Genomic DNA, 20,677 nt, shown 5'->3' with positions numbered 1-20,677 from the left:
ATCCCCACCTCCTCTCCTGGGGCAGCAGAAATAAATGCATCCTGCCCTGTGACCCTCCACCCGACCCCATTACTGCACTTTCTATGGGCCTAGCTTGTACATTTATCATCCCCATTATTATCCATTAACCCCAGTGTCAGGTAATGTAAACGGGACACCGAATGGAAATCAATGCTCTATATGGCTCAGCCGGTCATTATCAGGCCGGGCACGTGCCTCCATACATATAAATAAATAACGCACTCACATCAATGTATAGGGGTCTCCGCAGGGGTCCTGTGCTGTGCCGGCGGTGCCCCCACACCGCTTCTTCCAGGAACAGCACCACTTGGGTCTGCTGGTCATCTGTGGTACTGCAGCTCAGCCCCATTAATGAACAAGGCATAGAAAGAAACCTCTTCTATGGATACATCCTCCCCGGAATTTCCACATTGCTGTGCCATTCAAAAGATGTTTTCAGGCCGGCGCTATCCCTTTAATAGAATGTAGCAGAGCCGACTGTCATTTTTCTGTTTGTAGCTGCATTATTGATTATCTGCTTAGGCCGAGGCTACACAGCAGCACTGGCTGAGCAGTCATAGGTAGCTGTATGTTGCAGCATAGTGCAGATGAATGGGGTCACATTGCAACCTGGAGGGAACCTGGATGAGCAAATAACTAGTCCGGACTCTGAAACTTGTTTTTTAAGGGGCCTCACGGGTCTTCAGGAGACCCCATTCATGTGCGATGAGGTACAGTGATGAGTCGCGGCAAAAGTCGCTGTCTAGCCCCAGCTTAGATTGAAAGGTTTGACCCAAGATCAAACACATATCTCCCAATGCTGGGACCCCCATCGATCCAGTCTATGGGACTGAACTGGAAATCTCCGTTTGTCCCATAGTCACGGAATGGAGAAGCACCAAGTATCATCAGCTCCAATCAAATGGGGAAGTGAAAACCCCCATGATCGGAGGTGGGACCCCCAGAGAGCAGACGTGCACATAGTTACTGTGCAGTGAGGCATCTGATGTATGTAATGGGGGCTATGCGGGCACCGTCCGGCTCCAGACAACATGGCGACTGTGCAGCTGAACAAGGAGCTCTCCTTCTCAGCAGGTTTCTGCCTCCTCCGTCCTGTCCATCCATCTGTTCCCACCTGGACCTCGCGTCATCATTTGCGCTGGCAGATTTGAAAATAAAATGCGCACAAAATGTTTGATAAAATTGGCGCAAAATTCAGGGGTTTTTTTGTCTCTTTTGCGGTTTTCTTTTTTTTAAAGTAAAAGTCACACAATTGTTTCCATGAGTTACAAAATGTAACACGATGGGGCAGGGGTCAGACAAACAGAAGCAAAATCATCCATTTTTTTTTTTATCCTCCCCTAAAAAAAAGTGCCATCCACACTTTGTCATCCATACGACCGTCTCGTCACATTCACTTGACGTCCGTCTTTTCTTTATACATCAAAATTTGACATAAGTAATAATTGGAAAAAATTATAATTGCATTGGATCCATTAATAAAATTGTGTCCTTACGACAGATTCATCCAAAAAGCGGCTCAGGGTGCCGGCGGAGGAAAATTGTGTGAACGTTTTACATCTGCTAATTTAGGCTAAAACATCGGAATAAAAAAAACCCACAGCGATGCGGCTGAAAAAGAAAAAAAATCTTTTTTCCTCAATCGACACAAATTCCTAGAAGACGAACGTGTGAGATTCCGGGCAGTCAGCTGTAGACACAATGAAGCAAGTGGTGAAATATCTGCGGGCGGAAGACAGAGTGTCTGGAGCCGCCGAGAGGAAAGTCACAAACAGAAACCATCACAGTGAGCGCGATACAGAACGTCAGGAATCTCCACCCGGCCCTACAGCAGCAGGGGCCAGTTCACGACATCACTGAAACTTCTGCAAGAAAAACTGAAACAAGAAGCGGATGTAAAAATATCGCCGGATTTATTGACGTTAGGACATAGACAATCCAGTGTACGGACACATGGGATCCAGCCAGGTGACGAGGCGTCCCTACATTATCCGGGACCCCCGACCCCACACCTTATAGGGTGATGAGAAAAACAGAATATTCTGTAACTGTGAGAAAGGGACAATGGCTAATAATACAATGCCCAATATTACACCCAGAAAATGTATAATTACAGCAGGAATCAAACTGACAATAATTAGAAAGTGCCATGTGCCTGGTCGGAGTTGTCACAGACTGTTGTCAGGTTTTATTATTGGGCACTCAGGTCGGGAATGGAAAATGGATGAAGATTTAACAGTTGGACTTCAGATGCTGTAACAAATCCTGCACCTTGGTCGGGTTTGTAAGATTCGGATGCTGCAAGAAAGGAGAGAAAAGGATGAGTTATTCACAAGTCTCACACTGCGAGGGGCGTCAGGAGAATCAGGCGTCATGTATACGACTGCGTGCAGCATGGGGGGCTTCACCTATACACCGTAATACAGTATATCAGACGATCGCAAGTTCCAGCCCCCACAATGTCGCCGTGTCTGTAAAAGTTCAATCAATATGTAAGGTCTGCACTGATGGGAACATGATGGGATTGCTGCAGATCTCAGCCTTCTGGTATAACACCCCAGGGGGTAACCTTTAGTTTTTGGGGTGGGGGGAGGTCAGCTGTACTCACCGCAGCCTGCAGTGCTTGGTCCAGGTCCTCTATGATGTCCTCTGCATCCTCTAAGCCTATGGAGAGGCGAATGAGCGTGTCGCTGATGTTCAGGACGGCTCGTGCCTCCTCTGGCACCGAGGCGTGGGTCATAATGGCGCTAGACAGGGGAGGAACAGGCAAGAATTACACGGGCCATAAAGTGCTGGAATGAGACGAGCCTCTTACAAGCCCATCTGTCCGCCCGCTCCCGGCACATTGTAGCATCTGCCGATGGAGCCAAAGTCCTAAACTGCTGGCAAAGGGGGAAATAAAAAAATGTCACTAAAAACTTGACAAAAAGTTCTGCACGAAGCTGAACGTAAAAGCAGAGATCAGATTTTTTGCAAAAGTTTTCATGGAGTTTTAGTGGCATTTGTTTGTCGGTCGGCAGTTATGGCATACGTGTCCGATCAGTGTCCGCTGGCAGAACGCCGGGCTGGAGTGTTGGCAGCTCGCCGTGTATCTGTATGCCCCAATTCAGATCAGGCGAAAAGAGAGAAGAGCAACCCCGCTGCAAAAATAATCAGCCCCTGGAGTTCACTCCAAGCCTGGGGGCAGAGCGGGGCCATGCTCTTATATGACTCAGTCACAAAAAGATGGATCCACAACTACAAGAGGGGAGAAGCATAAGTGACTGATATGGTAAGAATACGAGGGCCCCTTGTGTATAGACCCACTGACCCAGAGAGTCAGATCTGGGAGACCCCTCTACTGTACAAGAGGATACTGGCATTCGAAATGGCACGTAATAAGAGGGGGCCCAGTTACAGATTTTGTACCGGTAAGGGTGGCCATCGAGAAGTTAGGGGCATTTTTTTCCATTAAATGTATGTATATGGGGCTAAAAAACAGTTTTGAATTTGGGTTTCATGAAAAATGTTGCAACGTTTGTCTCCTACAGCCTCTGCGTTTCACTTTCTACAGCTGACTGAAGAATGGGTTAACTAAAATTCCATCAGTGAGCTCCTTCGCAAAGTCGAAAAGGAAAGTTTGGAACTACTATGTCATTCTGTCAACTCCTCTCCGCTTATTTGTGACATTAATGTACAGGAAGACAAAGAACGTAGAAGAGCCAAACGCAGCATTTACGTAAAAGGAATGTCCCCAAAAGGTGGGAAGTCTTCAATCGGCGGCTCATCAGCCGGTGCAAAACTATAACTGAGCACAGACGGAAGATCACGGCCATAGAGAGCCGGTGTCGGGAATACTTACGGATGCTCGGCCAGACTTTCATATCCACCAAGACTTTCAGCAAGTGCCAGTAACTGTGGGGTCAGAAATTAGAGGAGGTTACAATTGGAAATAATAAGACGGTGCCAAGTATTTCCAGATTAGGAGCCGCAGGGTCGAGTCAAGTACTGTAGCTAAAGTATAGGTCACATAAATGGCGCCCCTCGGTGTCTATAGGTGGTGTCTGGTATTGCAGCTCAGACTCTTACAAGTGACCACTGTGATTCCAGACGCAGCCCAGGATAAAGGCGTCTGCTCCACTCTTATATCGTTCTGGACAATCGCTGTACTCCCTGGTGACCTCCGCCGTGCTTACTCTGCCGGTAAGCAGCCGCGTTACCCAGCCGGTGCCCGAGGCTCCGATCGCAGCAGTGTAACCCCTTATATGCTGCAGTCAATCATGACCTTAGCCTCTAAGCGGTTGTGGATAGGGGTAGGAGTGTCAGTCTCTCCATGGACAGCAATGTTAAAGTGATTGCCGGTTTCTATAGCGGAGTTTATATACATTATATATAAAAAAAAATATATACAAAATTCTAAAAGTTTATTATCTATTGTCCAGAAATGTAAAAAAAATAAAAAAGTAACTCATTATATTTGGTATTGTCGTGTGCAAAGTAATAACACAGAAAAACATGTATCCTACAAAGAAAATGCTGAAACCAAGGGAAAAAAATGGGAAAATTACATTTAAGTTTTTGGACACTTCACCATCCAAAAGAAGAAGAGGAAAAAAGAAATATATCAGAAAGTCGTATGGACCTTAATACGGCACCAATAAAGTCTGCAGCGTCTACAGAGAAAAAGCCCGGACTGAAGACGAAAAACAGGAAACCCTTTGGCTTCAGACGCTATATTCTAAGAGCTAAAAACATTGCAAAGTTCTAAAGTCATTTTTACCGCAAAGTGAATATTGAAGAAAGAAAAAACAAAACCCTTAATAAATCCACCACTGGTTTTTGTAGAATTTTTACCCAATTTTAATTTCTTCCCATTTTTCAGTATATTTTATAATAAAATGGAGTCATTAAAAATCACAAAATGTCCCGCAAAAAAAAAAACAAACTCTCATGTGGATATGTGATGGCAGAAAAAAAAGGGATGGTGATAAAAAGAAAAAAAAGAAAAAAAAAAGCTCCCAGGCTGGCGTTTCATGCCTTACATCTATGGCCACATTTACCTTTATGCTCTTCAGGAAGATCTTGGCGTGTTCCAGGCTGCCTTTAATGTAGAAGGTGATCATCCCCGGCACGCCCGTGCTCTGACGCTTGGTGAGCTCGTACTGCGGGTGAGACGGGAGCCCTGAAATAAAACCAGTACAACATTAGAAGCCTAAAGTCCTGAGCTTAAAAACAAAAAACAGAATCCTACAAAATCAGAATCCACAGTATACGGTCTATGGCAAGTTCTCAGGCCCCAACCTGGAGGGATCGATGGTGTCCATTCACCAAAACCTGGGTAGGGTCGGTCTTGCTCCTGGCATGCCGCCCCAGAATCAACCAGGAGCCAAAGTTGGGGTGCAGCTCCCTTATGAGGATCGGGGCTACAAAACAGGATATGGCTGTCATACCTGTCTGATCCGGACTTATAGGGACCAGGCACACCACCGGGCAGGGTTTGGCGTCCCATGCCGGGCAAGGTCTGAGCGTCCCATGCCGGGCAGGGTCTGGGCCTCCCATGCCGGGCAGGATCTGGGCGTCCCATGCCGGGCAGGGTCTGGGCGTCCCATGCCGGGCAGGGTCTGGGCCTCCCATGCCGGGCAGGGTCTGGGCGTCCCATGCCGGGCAGGGTCTGGGCGTCCCATGCCGGGCAGGGTCTGGGCCTCCCATGCCGGGCAGGGTCTGGGCGTCCCATACCGGGCAGGGTCTGGGCCTCCCATGCCGGGCAGGGTCTGGGCGTCCCATGCCGGGCAGGGTCTGGGCGTCCCATGCCGGGCAGGGTCTGGGCGTCCCATGCCGAGCAGGGTCTGGGCGTCCCATGCCGGGCAGGGTCTGGGCGTCCCATGCCGGGCAGGGTCTGGGCGTCCCATGCCGGGCAGGGTCTGGGCGTCCCATGCCGGGCAGGGTCTGGGCGTCCCATGCCGGGCAGGGTCTGGGCGTCCCATGCCGGGCAGGGTCTGGGCGTCCCTTGCCGGGCAGGGTCTGGGCATGCAGCTTAGCTGGATATAGGAGGCCATAAAACTTTGCAACTAAACTCCGGGTCACTGAACTTACATGGAAAATTTCATTAACGGAGTCCTGCACTCACTGCTCTGTGGGAAAGGGTATGCACATGAGTTCTCCCGTCTACAGAGCCCCCAGTAGGTAACGTCCCTATGAGACCCCTTCTAGACCCCCAGGGATGTCAGCCGAACCAGACTCTGTTCTTTTACCTGGAAACAAGACTTTGTCAACACGAGGATCTCTCTCCAGAAACATGGCCACAGCCATGGCATTATGGAAATGCTGCTTCATCCTGAGGGGTAAAGTCTTCAGGCCGCGGTTACAGAGATAGCAATCAAACGGGGAAGGAATGGCGCCGAGAGCTGTGAAAGACAACACCGGTCAGAGGCTCAATCTGTAACGCAGATATCTGACATCTGTAGCAAAAGTGTGAGACGCCGATTCGTTTTAGGAATCCACAAAATCGGGTAAAAATGTAAAATCCACAACATGCACCGAAATCCATGCAAACGATTTCCCCCCACATGTGAATAGGGTGAGAGAGACCCCAATCACTAGGAAAGTACTGAAATCTGCACAGAGCAGGAGATCTAGGAAAGGGAACTGGCAAAGAACTAAACGTTGGAGCAGGGCACGGCGGAGTGATTGAATTTCTTATTGTCTTTCCTTTTTGTGCCAAAGTCATCAAAACGGCTGCACAGGCTTGATGAATTGTCGTAAACTCAAAGGTGATTTTATTTTTATTTTTTTACGTTATTTATTTTTATTTTTTTACGTTATTTTTGCACTATTTTAAAGTAAAAAAAAATAGAATAAGAAGTACTGGAGTACAATTGTGAAAAAAATGCAACATTTTGAAAAGACGCCAATTATACATTACGGTAACTGTAATAGTGAACGGGAACAAATCGAAATCAAAGTAACATTGTCTTCCAAAAAAGACACAAACTGTATTTTGAAATTTAAAAGAAAAAAAAAAAACAGCATAAGGGAAGGTTCAGACGACTGTATTTTCAGTCCAAGTGCAATCTGACAAAATATCCAATCATACTCGGACTATTATTAGTCTATGGGGCCGTGTACATGTCCGATTTTTCTTTCCTTGGACAGAGTCTAAGGGAAGAAAAAAAAATGTACTGCTTGCTCGAGTTTGATCAGATCCTCAGCCATGCAAGTCAGTGAGAGAGTGGAAACCATCAAGCTGCAATCGGATGACATCAGAGTAAAGTCCGATTTTCACAATAGGGAAGATAGAGAATTTTTTTTTTCTCCATCTTTTCATCCGAGAGAATCTGATCAACCCATGATCACACACTGATCAGAGCGTGATTTGTATGATCAACCTGATTCTCGTACGCACTCAGCCTTGCAACTATTTGTATTGCACAGGAAAAAAATGGCACACAACTCTAATGAATCGGCCCCATCGTGTATTTTTGGCTTTGCAGTACATATGTGTGCAGTCACATGGTGCTCCATATTAGGCCGGGGTAAGACTTGCGAGAAACTCGGACGAGTCTAGCACGTCAATACCCGGCACTGCCGCGGGCACTCAGGATCGGAGTGTTCAGCTGCATAGAAATACAGTGCCGGGTATTGACGTGCAAGACTCGAACGAGTTTCTCGGAAGTCTGACCCCGGCCTTATGGGGAGATCCTCTCCTACATCACGTCCAGAGATTGCTCACTTTATTAAGCATTTTGCTGTTCCAGGTTTTTATATAGCCCAATTTTCGGATCACCTACCAAATCGCATTGGAAAACTTTCTGGACTATTCCCCCTGCAGCCACAACTACAGGATAGATCAACTTTGCCTTTCATCTCTAGCTCCCCTAGTGGCGGATTATATGAACTGCATCAGAGAGTTACCAGAACAGGAACAAAGTTTCCAATCCTAATCCTCGTAATCAAACCTCCTCATTTCATCTACACTCACCGTTCTGAAGATACTTTAACCTTTCATACAATTTGTCGCAGTTCACAGAAACCAATCCCATGACGACATCACTGTGGCCTAAAATACCAAGAGGATGAAAGGTTATTAATGCCAATACATTTTCTTAATGAAAGGTAAATAATACTCAAAAGTACACTTTTTTTTAAGGCTGAGTTCACATGTGGCGTTTTTTTCGCGTTTCCGCGGCGGTTTTAACCACGCGATCTTGCCGCGAAAACGCAAAAAATAAGCATCCCATGCATTCCTATGGGATTCCGCAATGCTGTGCTAATGCTGCGGTTTTTACCGCGGCGGAATCGCTTCGCGGTAAAAACCGCAGCATGCTCATTAATTTGCGGAATCGCGGCAATCCCGCACCCATAGGAATGCATTGTTCCGCTTACTTCCTGCATGTGGCTGTGCACACCATGCGAAAAGTAAGCAGAACATTTGCGGATGGTACCCACGGTCCGGAGGAGTGGAGACTGTCCTCCAGGCTCTGGGTACCATATCCCTGTAAAAAATAGAATTTAAAAATAAAAAATATTGTTATTCTCACCCTCCGACGTCCCGCGCAGTCTTCCCGCCTCTCTCCACGCTCCCGGTCCCAGTAATCCTTTGCGAAAATGCCCGCGATGGCGTCCGTTCTCGCGGGATCGCGAATTACCGCGAGACATCGTGATCCCGCAAGAACGGACATCATCGCGGGCATTTTCGCAAAGGATTACTGGGAACGGATGCGCGGGACGTCGGAAGGTGAGAATAACACCATTTTTTATTTTTTTTTACATTCTATCTTTTACTACTGATGCTGCATAGGCGGCCTCAGTAGTAAAAAGTTGGTCACACTTGTCAAACACTATGTTTGATGAGTGTGACCAACCTGTCAATCAGTTCTCCAAGCGATGCTACAGATCGCTTGGAAAACGCTAGCATTTTGCAAGCTAAATACGCTTGCAAAATGCTAGTTTTTCCGCGGGAAAATCGCGGGAATTTAAAATGCGATTTTCCCGCGGACTGGAATTCCGGAATTCTCGCGGTAATTTCCGCGAGAGTTCCGGTACGTGTGCACTTAGCCTAATTAAGACATTTTCTCTGCAGTTTTGGAAAACTCATATGATTAAGCCCCTAACTGAACACATGGGTTTATCATGCACACACACTGCCCCCTGGTGGATAAAGCTGATACTACCATATTTCATATTGCAGCAGATTTGCTTACCATTCATATATTTGGTGGCTGAGTACATACAGATATCCGCTCCTAGAGCCAACGGCCGCTGGCAAATGGAAAGGGAGGGGGAAAAAAAGAATTTGCAATGTTTATTATATCAAATAAACCACATTAAGCTTTATGTACATGAGGTTTTGCAGCAGAAACTGAGCGGAAACTCTTCAGATCTCAAAACCTTTGAGTTTCCACTCAGTTTCTGGTCTGAAAACTCAACAAGAAGACCCCGTGTGTCCTCACGTGGGCAGTCTCTTGTCACATCAGACATTCCATGGATTCGCTACAAATAATTCTGTCTCCGCCCACTCGGAATGTCAATGTATCCACTGAAATTGTAATGACTGTTGCTTAGCGACAATCACCTGGAAATAGGCGGACATGAAGGTGTTATCCACGGCCAGGATGGCGTCCCGGTGCTTGTGGATGATGTCCGCGCAGCCTTGGATATCGATCACCGTTAGGGTCGGGTTCGTTGGGGTTTCAATCCAGATGAGCTTGGGGGCAAAAGAGAATCCGTTATTGGGTAACTCCACTATCATTCTTTGCTCCTGCTTTTCCTAATCCCTTCCCCTATGTGGTACGTCCTGCAGGTCACCTACAATATGACGTACATGTCCGGGGTTCAGCAGCTCCAAAATATAATTTCTGACTACATGACTTTAAACTACTTTATTTTATTGGAGGAAAGTCAGGAGAAATCTAGAATATCAGCCATATGCAAATTAAGCTGGAAGTGCAGTGGGGGTGTGGCCATGCACTTCATCTGCTTCGCCAAAGGGCAGGGCTGTGCCGGCCCATCGTGTACCGGGCTGTAAATGATGAGTGGCTACTGCCAAAAATTTTGGAGGCTAGATTATTTTCTTCTGTGACTAGGGGTTCAACATGTGCACTTCTTAAAGGGGTTTTACACCTTATAAAAAAAAAAGAAATAATACAGTAGTACTTCCTAAATAATTACAACAAACACGGATCGTACTCGCCCTCCCCGGATCCAGTGCCGGCTCCCCTCCTCTGGTCTGAGTGTATTGGCTACAGTGGTGATATCACGACTACAGCACACATCACCGCTGCAGACAATCGCCAAGCTTAACATCTCGTGCGGTCTAAATGTCCACTGCCCATCAGTGAGATCAGTAATTGGACTCGCGGGGGCAGCAAGTTCCCACTGGACACATCCACCCTGTGCCCGTTCCCTCATTCCTCCCCCTGGGCTTAGAACCGCTGCAGCCCATCCGGCCAGGTGTGGCAATGAGTCACGGAGAGTCGTACTGAGTCACGACATCTTACCTTGGTATCTGAGGTGATGGCGGCTTCCAAACATTTCAGATCAGAGCAGTCAACGAAAGTCACCTTCAGGCCCATTTCTGCCGCAATGTTCCTAAAATATCGGTTTGTACCTGCCGGGAAATGCAAATTAAAGAGTGACTAATCTTATGTTATCCGGATATAGGATCGCCCGTAATCAGTTCTCCTGATAGCGAAGGTCCCCATAAACATCAGATGGATGTCGGCCAAAGCCACAGATTCCCATTGAATCGCCACCATTGTAGGGATAAGTGGGTGTCCAGACTCTTCCCTTGGGTCAAATGTTGGGAGCAAGAAGGATGGGGCATATTGGAAGTAAGCATGCCTGATCCCTTCAGCTAGAGATAGGTTGCTGCCAGAGGTCGGGAAGCTGCTTATATCCTTCTCCCCATCTCTTCTGTGGCAGGTGTTTGATCTCGGCCCCCTTTCTCCATTATTGCGCTTTACTGAAAGTTGCCCTGAGCCGTTACCTCCGTACACGTCGCTGGTGCAGATGATCTGATCTCCAGCTTTCAGCAGGTGGGCAACGTTCAGTGTCGCCGCCAAACCGGACGCATAGGCCAAACCTGGATGGAAAGAAACGTCATTCCATCAAATCAATAGTAACGAAACCCACCGAGGACAACGCTGCAAAAATACATCAAACATAACATATTTCCCCGTCTTACAAAATTAAAGAAGTTGTCTGAGAAATAAACATTTTTACAACACGTTCAGAATGTGAAAAAAATAATCTATTAAAGCAGCAATGCTCCCGAGTCCACCGCCAGCCTCCACTTCTTGCAGCGGTGATGACATCCTGTGACCCCTGCAGCCAATCACAGTAACTCTCTAAAGCCAGTGATTGTGGCAGCGGTTTGTAAAGCTACATCCATGTGTCGTTTTCTGTAATTTGATGCAGATTTCTACTGCTGACACCCCATGTCTGAGCCATACCCCTGGAGCGGCCGATATGTAGCACAGCGCACCGACATTCCCATGGATGACTATTAATACATAACGCTGGCATTTTGGAGGCTTCTCTGTGATAAAAGCACTTATTCAACCGGAAAACCCCCCGAAGAATTGACTATGACCAACCAGAAAAACCTACGGAAGCTGCGGTCACTGGCTCACGGGGGTCGCAATGTGCAGGACAGTCGCTGTAAGGCGGTGCCTGGTTGGAGGCAGCTAAAGCCACTGTGGGGGCAACTAGCGAGGGGGCGTTAAAATCGGCCGTAGCAAGCCGATCACTGAGCTAATGGTGCGTTACATAGAAAATAATTGGCAAATGAGCATTCGTAAGAGCGTTCAATCACGAATATTGACATCTGCAATGTGTGGGCATGACTGGTTGGTGAGATTCAGCACTCGCCGGAATGTAACCCTATAGGAGTGAACAGGACTCGTGCTGCCGATAACAGGATGCTGTATGGGGAAAGAGCGAGAGTATCGGAGGCGGCTGCTTCCCCGTCATTGTCCGCTGGCCGGTGAATACGGAGGTAAAACAGCACTGAACGCACTTTCTATAATTGATCGGTGCTTGCAGTAAATGGAGCTTTGGTGTTAGTGCCGAGATTGGCGGCTGAGCCCAGGAGTTCGCTGCAGCGATGGAGTGGTGTCAATGAAGAGGAGGGAGGCCGCACTGGAGCTGCGCTGGAGAAGTAACGTTTGCGTTGTGATTTTTACATTGAATAAGACTAGAAAATAAATGAATATTGGGAAGACAATTGAGCCACCATTATCAGGAATCTTACAGTATTTGGCGCCATCGAGGGCGGCAACAGCTTTCTCCAGACAGTTTCTTGTCGGGTTTCCGCTGCGGCTGTACTCGTAACCCTAACAAAAAAAATATCAATACAATGAAATATTTGTTACTATTAGTGATGAGCGTAAGTGAACATTACTACAGTTTGCCTAGGGTGCTCGGGTACGTACCGAGTATCGCGGGCAATCAGATACGAACCGAGGATTGCGGGCGATCGGACACACACCGAGTATCGCTGGTGATCGGGTACGCACCCAGTATAGCGGGTGCTCGGATACGCACCGAGTATCGATGGTGATCAGGTACGCACCCAGTTTCGCGGGTGCTCGGGTATGCACCCAGTATAGCGGTTGCTCGGGTACGCACCCAGTATAGCGGGTGCTCGGGTATGCACCCAGTATAGCCGGTGCTCGGGTATGCACCCAGTATAGCGGGTGCTCGGGTATGCACCCAGTATAGTGGGTGCTTGGGTACACACCCAGTATAGCGGGTGCTCGGGTACGCAACCAGTATAGCGGGTGCTCAGATACGCACTGAGTATCGCTGGTGATCGGATATGCACCGAGTATTGCGGATGCTTGGGTACACACTGAGTATTGCCGGTGATCGGGTACGCACCCAGTATTGCCGGTGATCGGGTACGCACCCAGTATCGCCAGTGATCGGGTACGCACCCAGTATCGCGGGCGCTCGAGTGACATGTTTGAGATCCCGGTGGCTGCACGTTTCGCAGCTGTTAGACAGCCATAAAACATGCAGGGATTGCCTGACAAACACGGACAATCCCTGAATGTTTTGTAGGTATCTAACAGCCACAAAACGTGCAGCCACGGGTGACTTGAACATGTCACCCAAGCACCTGTAATACTTGGTGCATACCCGAGCATCACTAGTTACTATTGTTTACTTGGTTTTTTTTAGCTCTTTTTACTATGAGGGGCATTTATGCAAGTAATCCTTGTGCTACACATGATAGAGGGGGTCCCTTGCTCAGAGACCCCCTGAATCAGTCAGAATGGAGGCTCACTAAGTGCATATGGCTCCCGTTCAGGTGGACTGGCCACCGCTGATTCTCCTGAATGGCCTCCATGTGATACTACATTTCTCCTGGCAATATCACCTGTTTACTCATGGTGCCAGGAGCAGGACCGAGGGCATTTATCTGGTCACTCCAGGGGCTGCGTTCTGGAAGGGGTTGTCTTGGATTATTCTTCATTATTAGCCCCTGGTTTCCCAGGATTAGGGTCCCACCGATGCCGTGTGACCTCTGGCTTTTGGGACAGCCGGATGTAGTTTACCCTTTTAATATTAGTAGGGTGAAAAGAGCCTGAGCTGCAGGGATCGTCTGACGCCGGCGAGGGCCTCATTCAGTAAAGGGGCGCTCTGCGATAATGATCACTTTCGCCTGACCTGGTGTCACCTCGTCATAAAACAGTCACCAATGTCAGTGCTAGAAGTTAAACTTTGACTTGTCAGAGCCTTGGGCAAATCTCCAAGTACAGATAAAGCAAACAGTCAGCTATTTATGACCGTGAAGGATTTCACAGCGGATTATTTATCAGGAATGGCCGAGGCCAAGTGAGAGCTGCGATGTGATTGACAGCCGGGGGCTGTGATAAGTGAGGCTGGAGGGGTCTGTCAGGGATGGAAATAGCATTGGATTCAGCATCGCGCCATCGCAGTGTAAATGTTTAATAACTGATGACCTCACATCCACAGACGGACGGACGGACACCCTGCGGAGCTGCACATGGCGCCTCTAATGCTCCCGACGTCTGTATTCTCCCATAGCAGGAAAGCTTCTTGCAGGGAACGCGAAATCCATATTAACACTACGGAAAACCCCAAAATGTAGTTTTCTGTCTGAAATAAGGAATCGGGAGTGTTGTTATTTGTGCCGTACTACAGCGTGGATCATCAATATTCCCGTGTGCACCAGGACTCGGTATCGGTTCAGTCTTCGAGAGGGAATGTATCAAAACTTCTGGAAAAGTTTTTTTTTTTTTTTTGCATAAAAATAGTCACATTTAAAAAAATGGTAACTTTTGGATATTTTACAGCACTGTCACCTCTTTTATAGTCAGCGGTGCAAAATCTAAGCCCGCGTCTCACCGGCTTCATGATTCACCATTTTTCGCATATTGTTAAAAGTTTTTTCTTTATGCCTTAGTATTGTAAAGCAGGCTACACTTTTCTATATAGCAAGAAAGATGGTATGGCGACATATACAGTACCAGCCCACCATATACCAAATGTCGGGAATGCCCAACTCCTGACAAAATCCCAAATCCTGCAGCTACATCTCCACCATGAACGCTGCTCCTGGAAAGTGCTGACATCCCGTGACTAAGCAGAGTCCATGTCATGTTACATCATCCGCACCCCCCATGTCATGGACAAGAAAGCTGCGAAACCTGCTGGTGATCTCCGCACACAAAGGAGTGGTGCAAAAGCACAGCAGGACGCTGCTGCAGAACCTCTTCATGATCCTCTACAGGGAGCGATTCTAGGGCAATTTTATGAGTTGTGGGATCACGGAACGTAAAAGGAAAGTTTACAGCTTCAGGTCACAACTGGTAGAAATTAGCTGCGACGATGAAGGCATAATATATTTATTTAGGAAATCTTGTAAGAGTGTTCATTGTTATGAAACTCACCGCATGCTCTCCAGGACTATGCTGCTTGAAGGTGGTGGACAGGGAGATGGGGGGCACCACCGCCATAGAGGTCCATTGCTCAGGTTCCTGCCCTGTGTGGATTGCCTCAGTGGCAAAGTGTTTAAATGCCCCCAGGTAGCCCTGTGTGAGGCACTGCTTGCCCTCCTGGTCCTGCATGTTGCTGGCTGTGGCAGTGGGCTCAGCGCTTAACCCTCCTTATGAGCCAGATCTGGCTACATGGCATTGGTGGAGGACGAAGGCGTTGTCAGCACCATCATCACTGGAGGAGGAGAGTGACGGCCCTCTGTCCTCTGATGTCACCAGCCTCACAATGAATGGGTGCACAGTCTTTGATCACCTAGGGAAAGACACAAGAGAAAGAAAGAGGAAACTCAAGAGATACAATGTAACAATAAACACGATACACAAGAGATACAATGTAACAATAATGCGGGTGGGACAAGATATACAATGTAACAAACACGCTTCACAAGAGATACAATGTAACAATAATGCGGGTGGGACAAGAGATACAATGTAACAATAATGCGGGTGGGGACAAGAGATACAATGTAACAATAATGCGGGTGGGGACAAGAGATACAATGTAACAATAATGCGGGTGGGACAAGAGATACAATGTAACAATAAGCACGATACACAAGAGATACAATGTAACAATAAACACGATACACAAGAGATACAATGTAACAATAATGCGGGTGGGGACAAGATATACAATGTAACAAACACGCTTCACAAGAGATACAATGTAACAATAATGCGGGTGGGACAAGAGATACAATGTAACAATAATGCGGGTGGGGACAAGAGATACAATGTAACAATAAGCACGATACACAAGAGATACAATGTAACAATAAACACGATACACAAGATATACAATAAACACGATACACAAGAGATACAATGTAACAAACACAATGAAACAATAACCACAGTGCACAAGAGATACAATGTAACAATAAAGCCCACTTCCTAATATATACAATGTAATAATAACACGATAAACAATAAACACGCGATACAATGTAACAGTGAAACCTGATTCACAAGAGATATAATGTAACAATAACACAAGTACACAATGGAACAAAAAAGTGCAACATGAAGGTTCTCCAATAATTAGGATATGAGCGTAGTAAATCATTCTAGAAGCGGCAGCAAAGATTGGAAATGCATAAATATTATTGAGGTTTGTCTGAAAATAAGCCTTAATGACCTATCTGCAGGACCCCCACTAACCACTGGAAAGTGTCCTGAGCCCCTGGTGTACAGGACGGACAGAGACAACCATGTACAAAGCTCGATCCTTCCTAACATCCTGAATGCAGCAACCACTGGAGACAAAGATTTGTTGGTCCGCTGACCACGTCATAAGTCTGTGGTAACCAGACCAGGATTCTGTAAACTTCCTCAGGCCGGCACTCTAATATCAGCGCCTTCGGCCCCTCTGGCCTTTACAAGACCCCCAATAAATCATGATATGACGAGGTCCTTGTATACACCAGAGGCGCCCATGATTGTGGCATTTTACAGGTTGCTGGTCCGGCTTCCACGGAGAACAGATGTGGTCACTGGACCAGCGAATCTGCTTTGCTCATCTCTAGTGTTCGCCCTTCTGCTCCATTCAGTGTTTGTAGGGAAGTTGGAAACGGGCGAGCTTTGTAATTGTACCTGACCTTCTCCAGCCATTCTGTATACAGAGGAGCTCAGGAGCCCTTCCCAGCGGCTTAATGGGGTCCTGTGGATCATCGGTAATTAATGTTTATTTTGGGTTTCCACTAATTAAAAACGGAGTCCTACAAATTGTTTTTGCTCATCTCTACCAACTTCACCTCCATTAAATCTCCTCCTCATTATACGACCCCCGCGATCGCGGGATCACCATCAATCAGAACTAGATCACCAATCCTCTGGTCAATAAGACATAAATGCAAAAGTTGTCCTCTGTTGTCAAATTACTGAAAATGTTACTATTCTTAGAAACATCTGATTCTGGAGAAGCCGACTGACCTTGGTGTAAGAAATCTGCCAAAGAGGTAATAGTATAGGATTAAAAGATCTATCACTACATCACCTGCCAGTCCGGGATCTGGGAAAGATGGGTGACGCAGGCAAAATGACTTCTGAGTGTTAAGAAATGACTGAATAGACTTTAGGGACAAAAGGAGAGAAATTGAGAGTGGGGTACAAAAGGAAAGAGAATTGGTCGCATCCATTGGTCATTGTTGATACAGTACTGGCAGACCCCACGAAAGAGCCACACGGTCAAATTAATGTCTGTGGAGGTCCCTGAGCCAACACATAGGGGCCCAATATTATCTGAATGGGGAGGAATACTGCCATAATAGCAACTAATCATCTAAGCACAGAATAGCTGCTTATAGCTGGGGGGCTGCTGCTGAAACCCCCTCGGATCACAATAAGGCTATGCCGCGTTGCATTGCGATATATCACATTTAATAACTTTCTATGGTTTCGCATTATAACCTGCGACCTCCCACGACCACAACGCAAAGTAAAAAAATACTTCCAAACGTGTTCGATATTCTGCCGCCTGTGCCTCTTACTATGTGCAATAAGAAAAGTTGCTGCACATCTATTTATTGCGTCACTTGTCTGAGACACGTCACGTGCAGCCAAGTGGGGGTCCCCTATTTGATGGAGCAGCACTGAGCATGCTCAGCCACCTCTCCATTCAGATTGAGGATTTAGGACCACTGTTCTTGTGATTATTGGGGTCCCAGCAGTAGGACGCACAAGGATCAGTAATGCATATAATACATATGCATCATACAAAGACAAGCCATCACCACCACACCGTGCCATATAAACCGCTGTAAAGAACCTGCATACCGTAATACTGTATAATACCGCCACACGGTCACATAGAAAGGTTGCAATTCTGCAGATACCAGAGTCGGTGATGCAGCCTCATTTCATCAGCTACATTTGGTGCCTGAGACAATTGGGGAAGGTCAATGATTACAACAAGTCATCACAATAATGATGCTGATGCCGGGGTTTACAGCGCTTTATGCTGATTCATGAGCCTCTAGGAGAGCAGCGTCCAAAGTCTCCACCTGCATCACATGTCACATAGCAATAATGCACTAATGAGGTTATTCTGGATAAGTAGGGCCTTCCAGACCCGGCATCGGCTGCCCCTCGGCATGTAATACTGCCCCTCATATTAGCACATAAAAGGTGTCCCCGTCAGCTATGGTCATTTACATGGTGTGCTGCCACAATGGACAAAGCACTTCATGACGAAAAAGGAATCTGCCAGCAGCATTTCACCTCAAACCAGTGTTCACATGTACAGGAGATCGCTCCGAGACCAGTCCATTACGGAGAAGTCAGAGTTTGAATTGATATGCAAAATCCTCCCTTTAGGCCATGAGTGGGAGTGGGAATCCACTCGCGATGCCCTTTTCTGTGGCACCTGGGCACATTCCCAGGGACCATAGTGCTTGTCAGTTGTGGGCCCTTTAATTTACATTCTGAGAACGCTGTGGAGCATGCACTGAAGGATTACGTCCTGACGCTGGCCACTGCAGGATCAGGACATACTTTCTGGGCGTTGTCAGCGCGCTCTGCACTCCGGTCACACAGTTGACAGCAGCGGAAGCTCCAGCCCCTCCTGTGATGTATATATGCCCCCAGCGTCTCCTGTGATGTATATATGCCCCCAGCCCCTCCTGTGATGTATGTATGCCCCCAGCGTCTCCTGTGATGTATATATGCCCCCAGCATCTCTTGTGATGTATATATGCCCCTCCTGTGATGTATGTATGCCCCCAGCCTCTCTTGTGATGTATATATATATGCAACAGCATCACATGTGAGGTATATGTCTGTGTCTCCTATGTGATGCATATACAGCAATCCCTGTATCTCCTATGTAATGTATATACAGAAGTTTTGGTGTCTCCTATGTGATGTATACAGCAGTCAGTGTCTCCTATATGATGTATATACACCAGTGTCTCCTATGTGATTTATATACAGCAATCCCAGTATTTCCTGTGTAATGTATATAGAACAGTCTCAGTGTCTCCTATGTGATGTGTATACACCAGTCTCGGTGTCTCCTATGTGATGTATACACAGAAGTCTTTGTGTCTCCTGTGTGATGTATACAGCAGTCTGTGTCTCCTATATGATGTATAAACAGCAGTCTCGGTGTCTCCTATGTGATGTACATACAGCAGATCTCCCACTGCTAGAGTTCTATAAATGTTACATGATGAATTTCCCACTGTGAAGAGACCTGCAGTGAAATATACATTTGTTTTCAAAACTTAAGAACTTACTGCTGCGAGTTCTTTTCAAAATTCATTGTGCTCCAGACCGGCACAAATCTGGAAAAGTCGTTATGAGTAGCAACATCATTAATACAACCTAACATCATCACACCAAAGAGAAGCAGCTCCAGCCATCACATCGTGTAGGAGTTATGTAAATGTTTGACTAAATACAGCAGGATAAATTTCAAGCTGATAATTTTCTATGGACCCCGAATGATGGTTTAAATATCTAAATGGCCCCTGGCAGAAGAAAGGTTCCCCACTTCTGCTTTAGACTGACAGCCACTAGGCTGTGTGACCTCAAGCAAAAGAGCTATCAGTGAAGCATGAGGAGGCGCAAGGCGTGGAATAGAACTGGAGTGACGGAGGCTTGAAATCTACCATAGCTCTTCAGCCTCACTTGAATATCCAAAAGCTGATTTCTCAGTAACGGAGGAGCGGACCGTCCATGTAAAGGTATTGTTGGACTTGCTTTTGAAAGAGCTGCATATGTTTATAAACAGTTTGGAGGGTGAAATCCTGCTGACAAATTCCCTTTAAGTATTTTAATTGCACTCCCAAAGCGCGTACAATAAGTATCATGTGATCAATGTTCGGTGTGCAAAGGGTTTTCAAGTGCTCCTGTCACTCCAGATTAATATTCAGAGTATGTTGTCATGTGTGTGCATGAGGAATAACACAATTACCGGCCATTTTATTTCCTGCTCTCCTGTCTCTTGTAGCACATGCTGAGAAGCAGCAGCATGGAGGTCAAAATACAGCAGTTGTCATGACCCAGGTTGGATTATGACATATTTTGCACAAGTAACCTTTTTTTTTCCTTTAAGCTGTTTGCTTAAAGTTAGTTTTGCCCCCGGTGGCCATTAGGGTCATTACACTGTGGTTTAGTTCTCGTTTTGCCCCCCGGTGGCGGTTCGGGTTATTGCACTCTGGTTATTTTAGTTCAGTTGCCCCGGTGGCCGCTAGTGTTATTGCACGTCATAAGGAAGCAGGTGTGATACCCTGGCTCCTATCTATAAAGGAGTAGCAGGTGGTCTCACTCACTGTTGGTGATATTGCTCATTTCCAACCAAGTCTGGTGAAGGAAGGAACTACAGAGAGGAGTTCCTAGCAGCTCAGGGGAGCTCTGGTGTAATTGCTTCAGGCGGAAGCTGAATTCAGGTGTCGAGCTTCAGGGGTGAAGCTGAACTTTGGTGTTGTACTCTGTTGCTGGGAGCAATAACAACAGAGCAAAGCTAAGTGGTGTTTTTCCCTGTTTGTGACTTTCCTTTTGTATTAGTGCAGTGTTGGGATTAGTTTCTGCACCGTCCAGTACACTAGAAAGGGATAAGTGCAGGGCAAGCTAGGGATCTGAGGTATCCAGCTCGTCGCCAGGTGCGGAACCTGCCTAGGGATCGTCAGGAGTGTAGGGACACTGACTCAGGG

The 20,677-nt window shown here is 46.8% G+C and overlaps 1 protein-coding gene across 1 annotated transcript; it reads right to left on the bottom strand.

Annotated features, from left to right (window-relative positions):
* Positions 1–1,917: 1,917 nt before the first annotated feature.
* On the bottom strand, positions 1,918–15,225 carry CTH (cystathionine gamma-lyase). Its single transcript, XM_073544781.1, has 12 exons — positions 14,919–15,225; positions 12,251–12,332; positions 10,985–11,080; positions 10,497–10,606; positions 9,572–9,703; positions 9,201–9,258; positions 7,979–8,056; positions 6,252–6,404; positions 5,061–5,182; positions 3,863–3,915; positions 2,630–2,768; positions 1,918–2,319 (listed from the first exon to the last, which is right to left on the bottom strand). Exons 1-12 carry the CDS (start codon positions 15,093–15,095, stop codon positions 2,254–2,256), a joined length of 1,266 nt encoding a protein of 421 aa, XP_073400882.1. The 5' UTR covers positions 15,096–15,225; the 3' UTR covers positions 1,918–2,253.
* Between the last annotated feature and the right edge of the window lie 5,452 nt (positions 15,226–20,677).

The sequence above is a fragment of the Dendrobates tinctorius genome, unplaced genomic scaffold, assembly GCF_039654945.1.
Source record: "Dendrobates tinctorius isolate UK_male_01 unplaced genomic scaffold, ASM3965494v1 ptg000138l, whole genome shotgun sequence".
In the NCBI taxonomy this organism is placed as follows: Eukaryota; Metazoa; Chordata; class Amphibia; order Anura; family Dendrobatidae; genus Dendrobates; species Dendrobates tinctorius.
The sequence above is the reverse complement of the archived record's forward strand: the minus strand, read 5'-3'. Positions and strand labels throughout refer to the sequence as shown.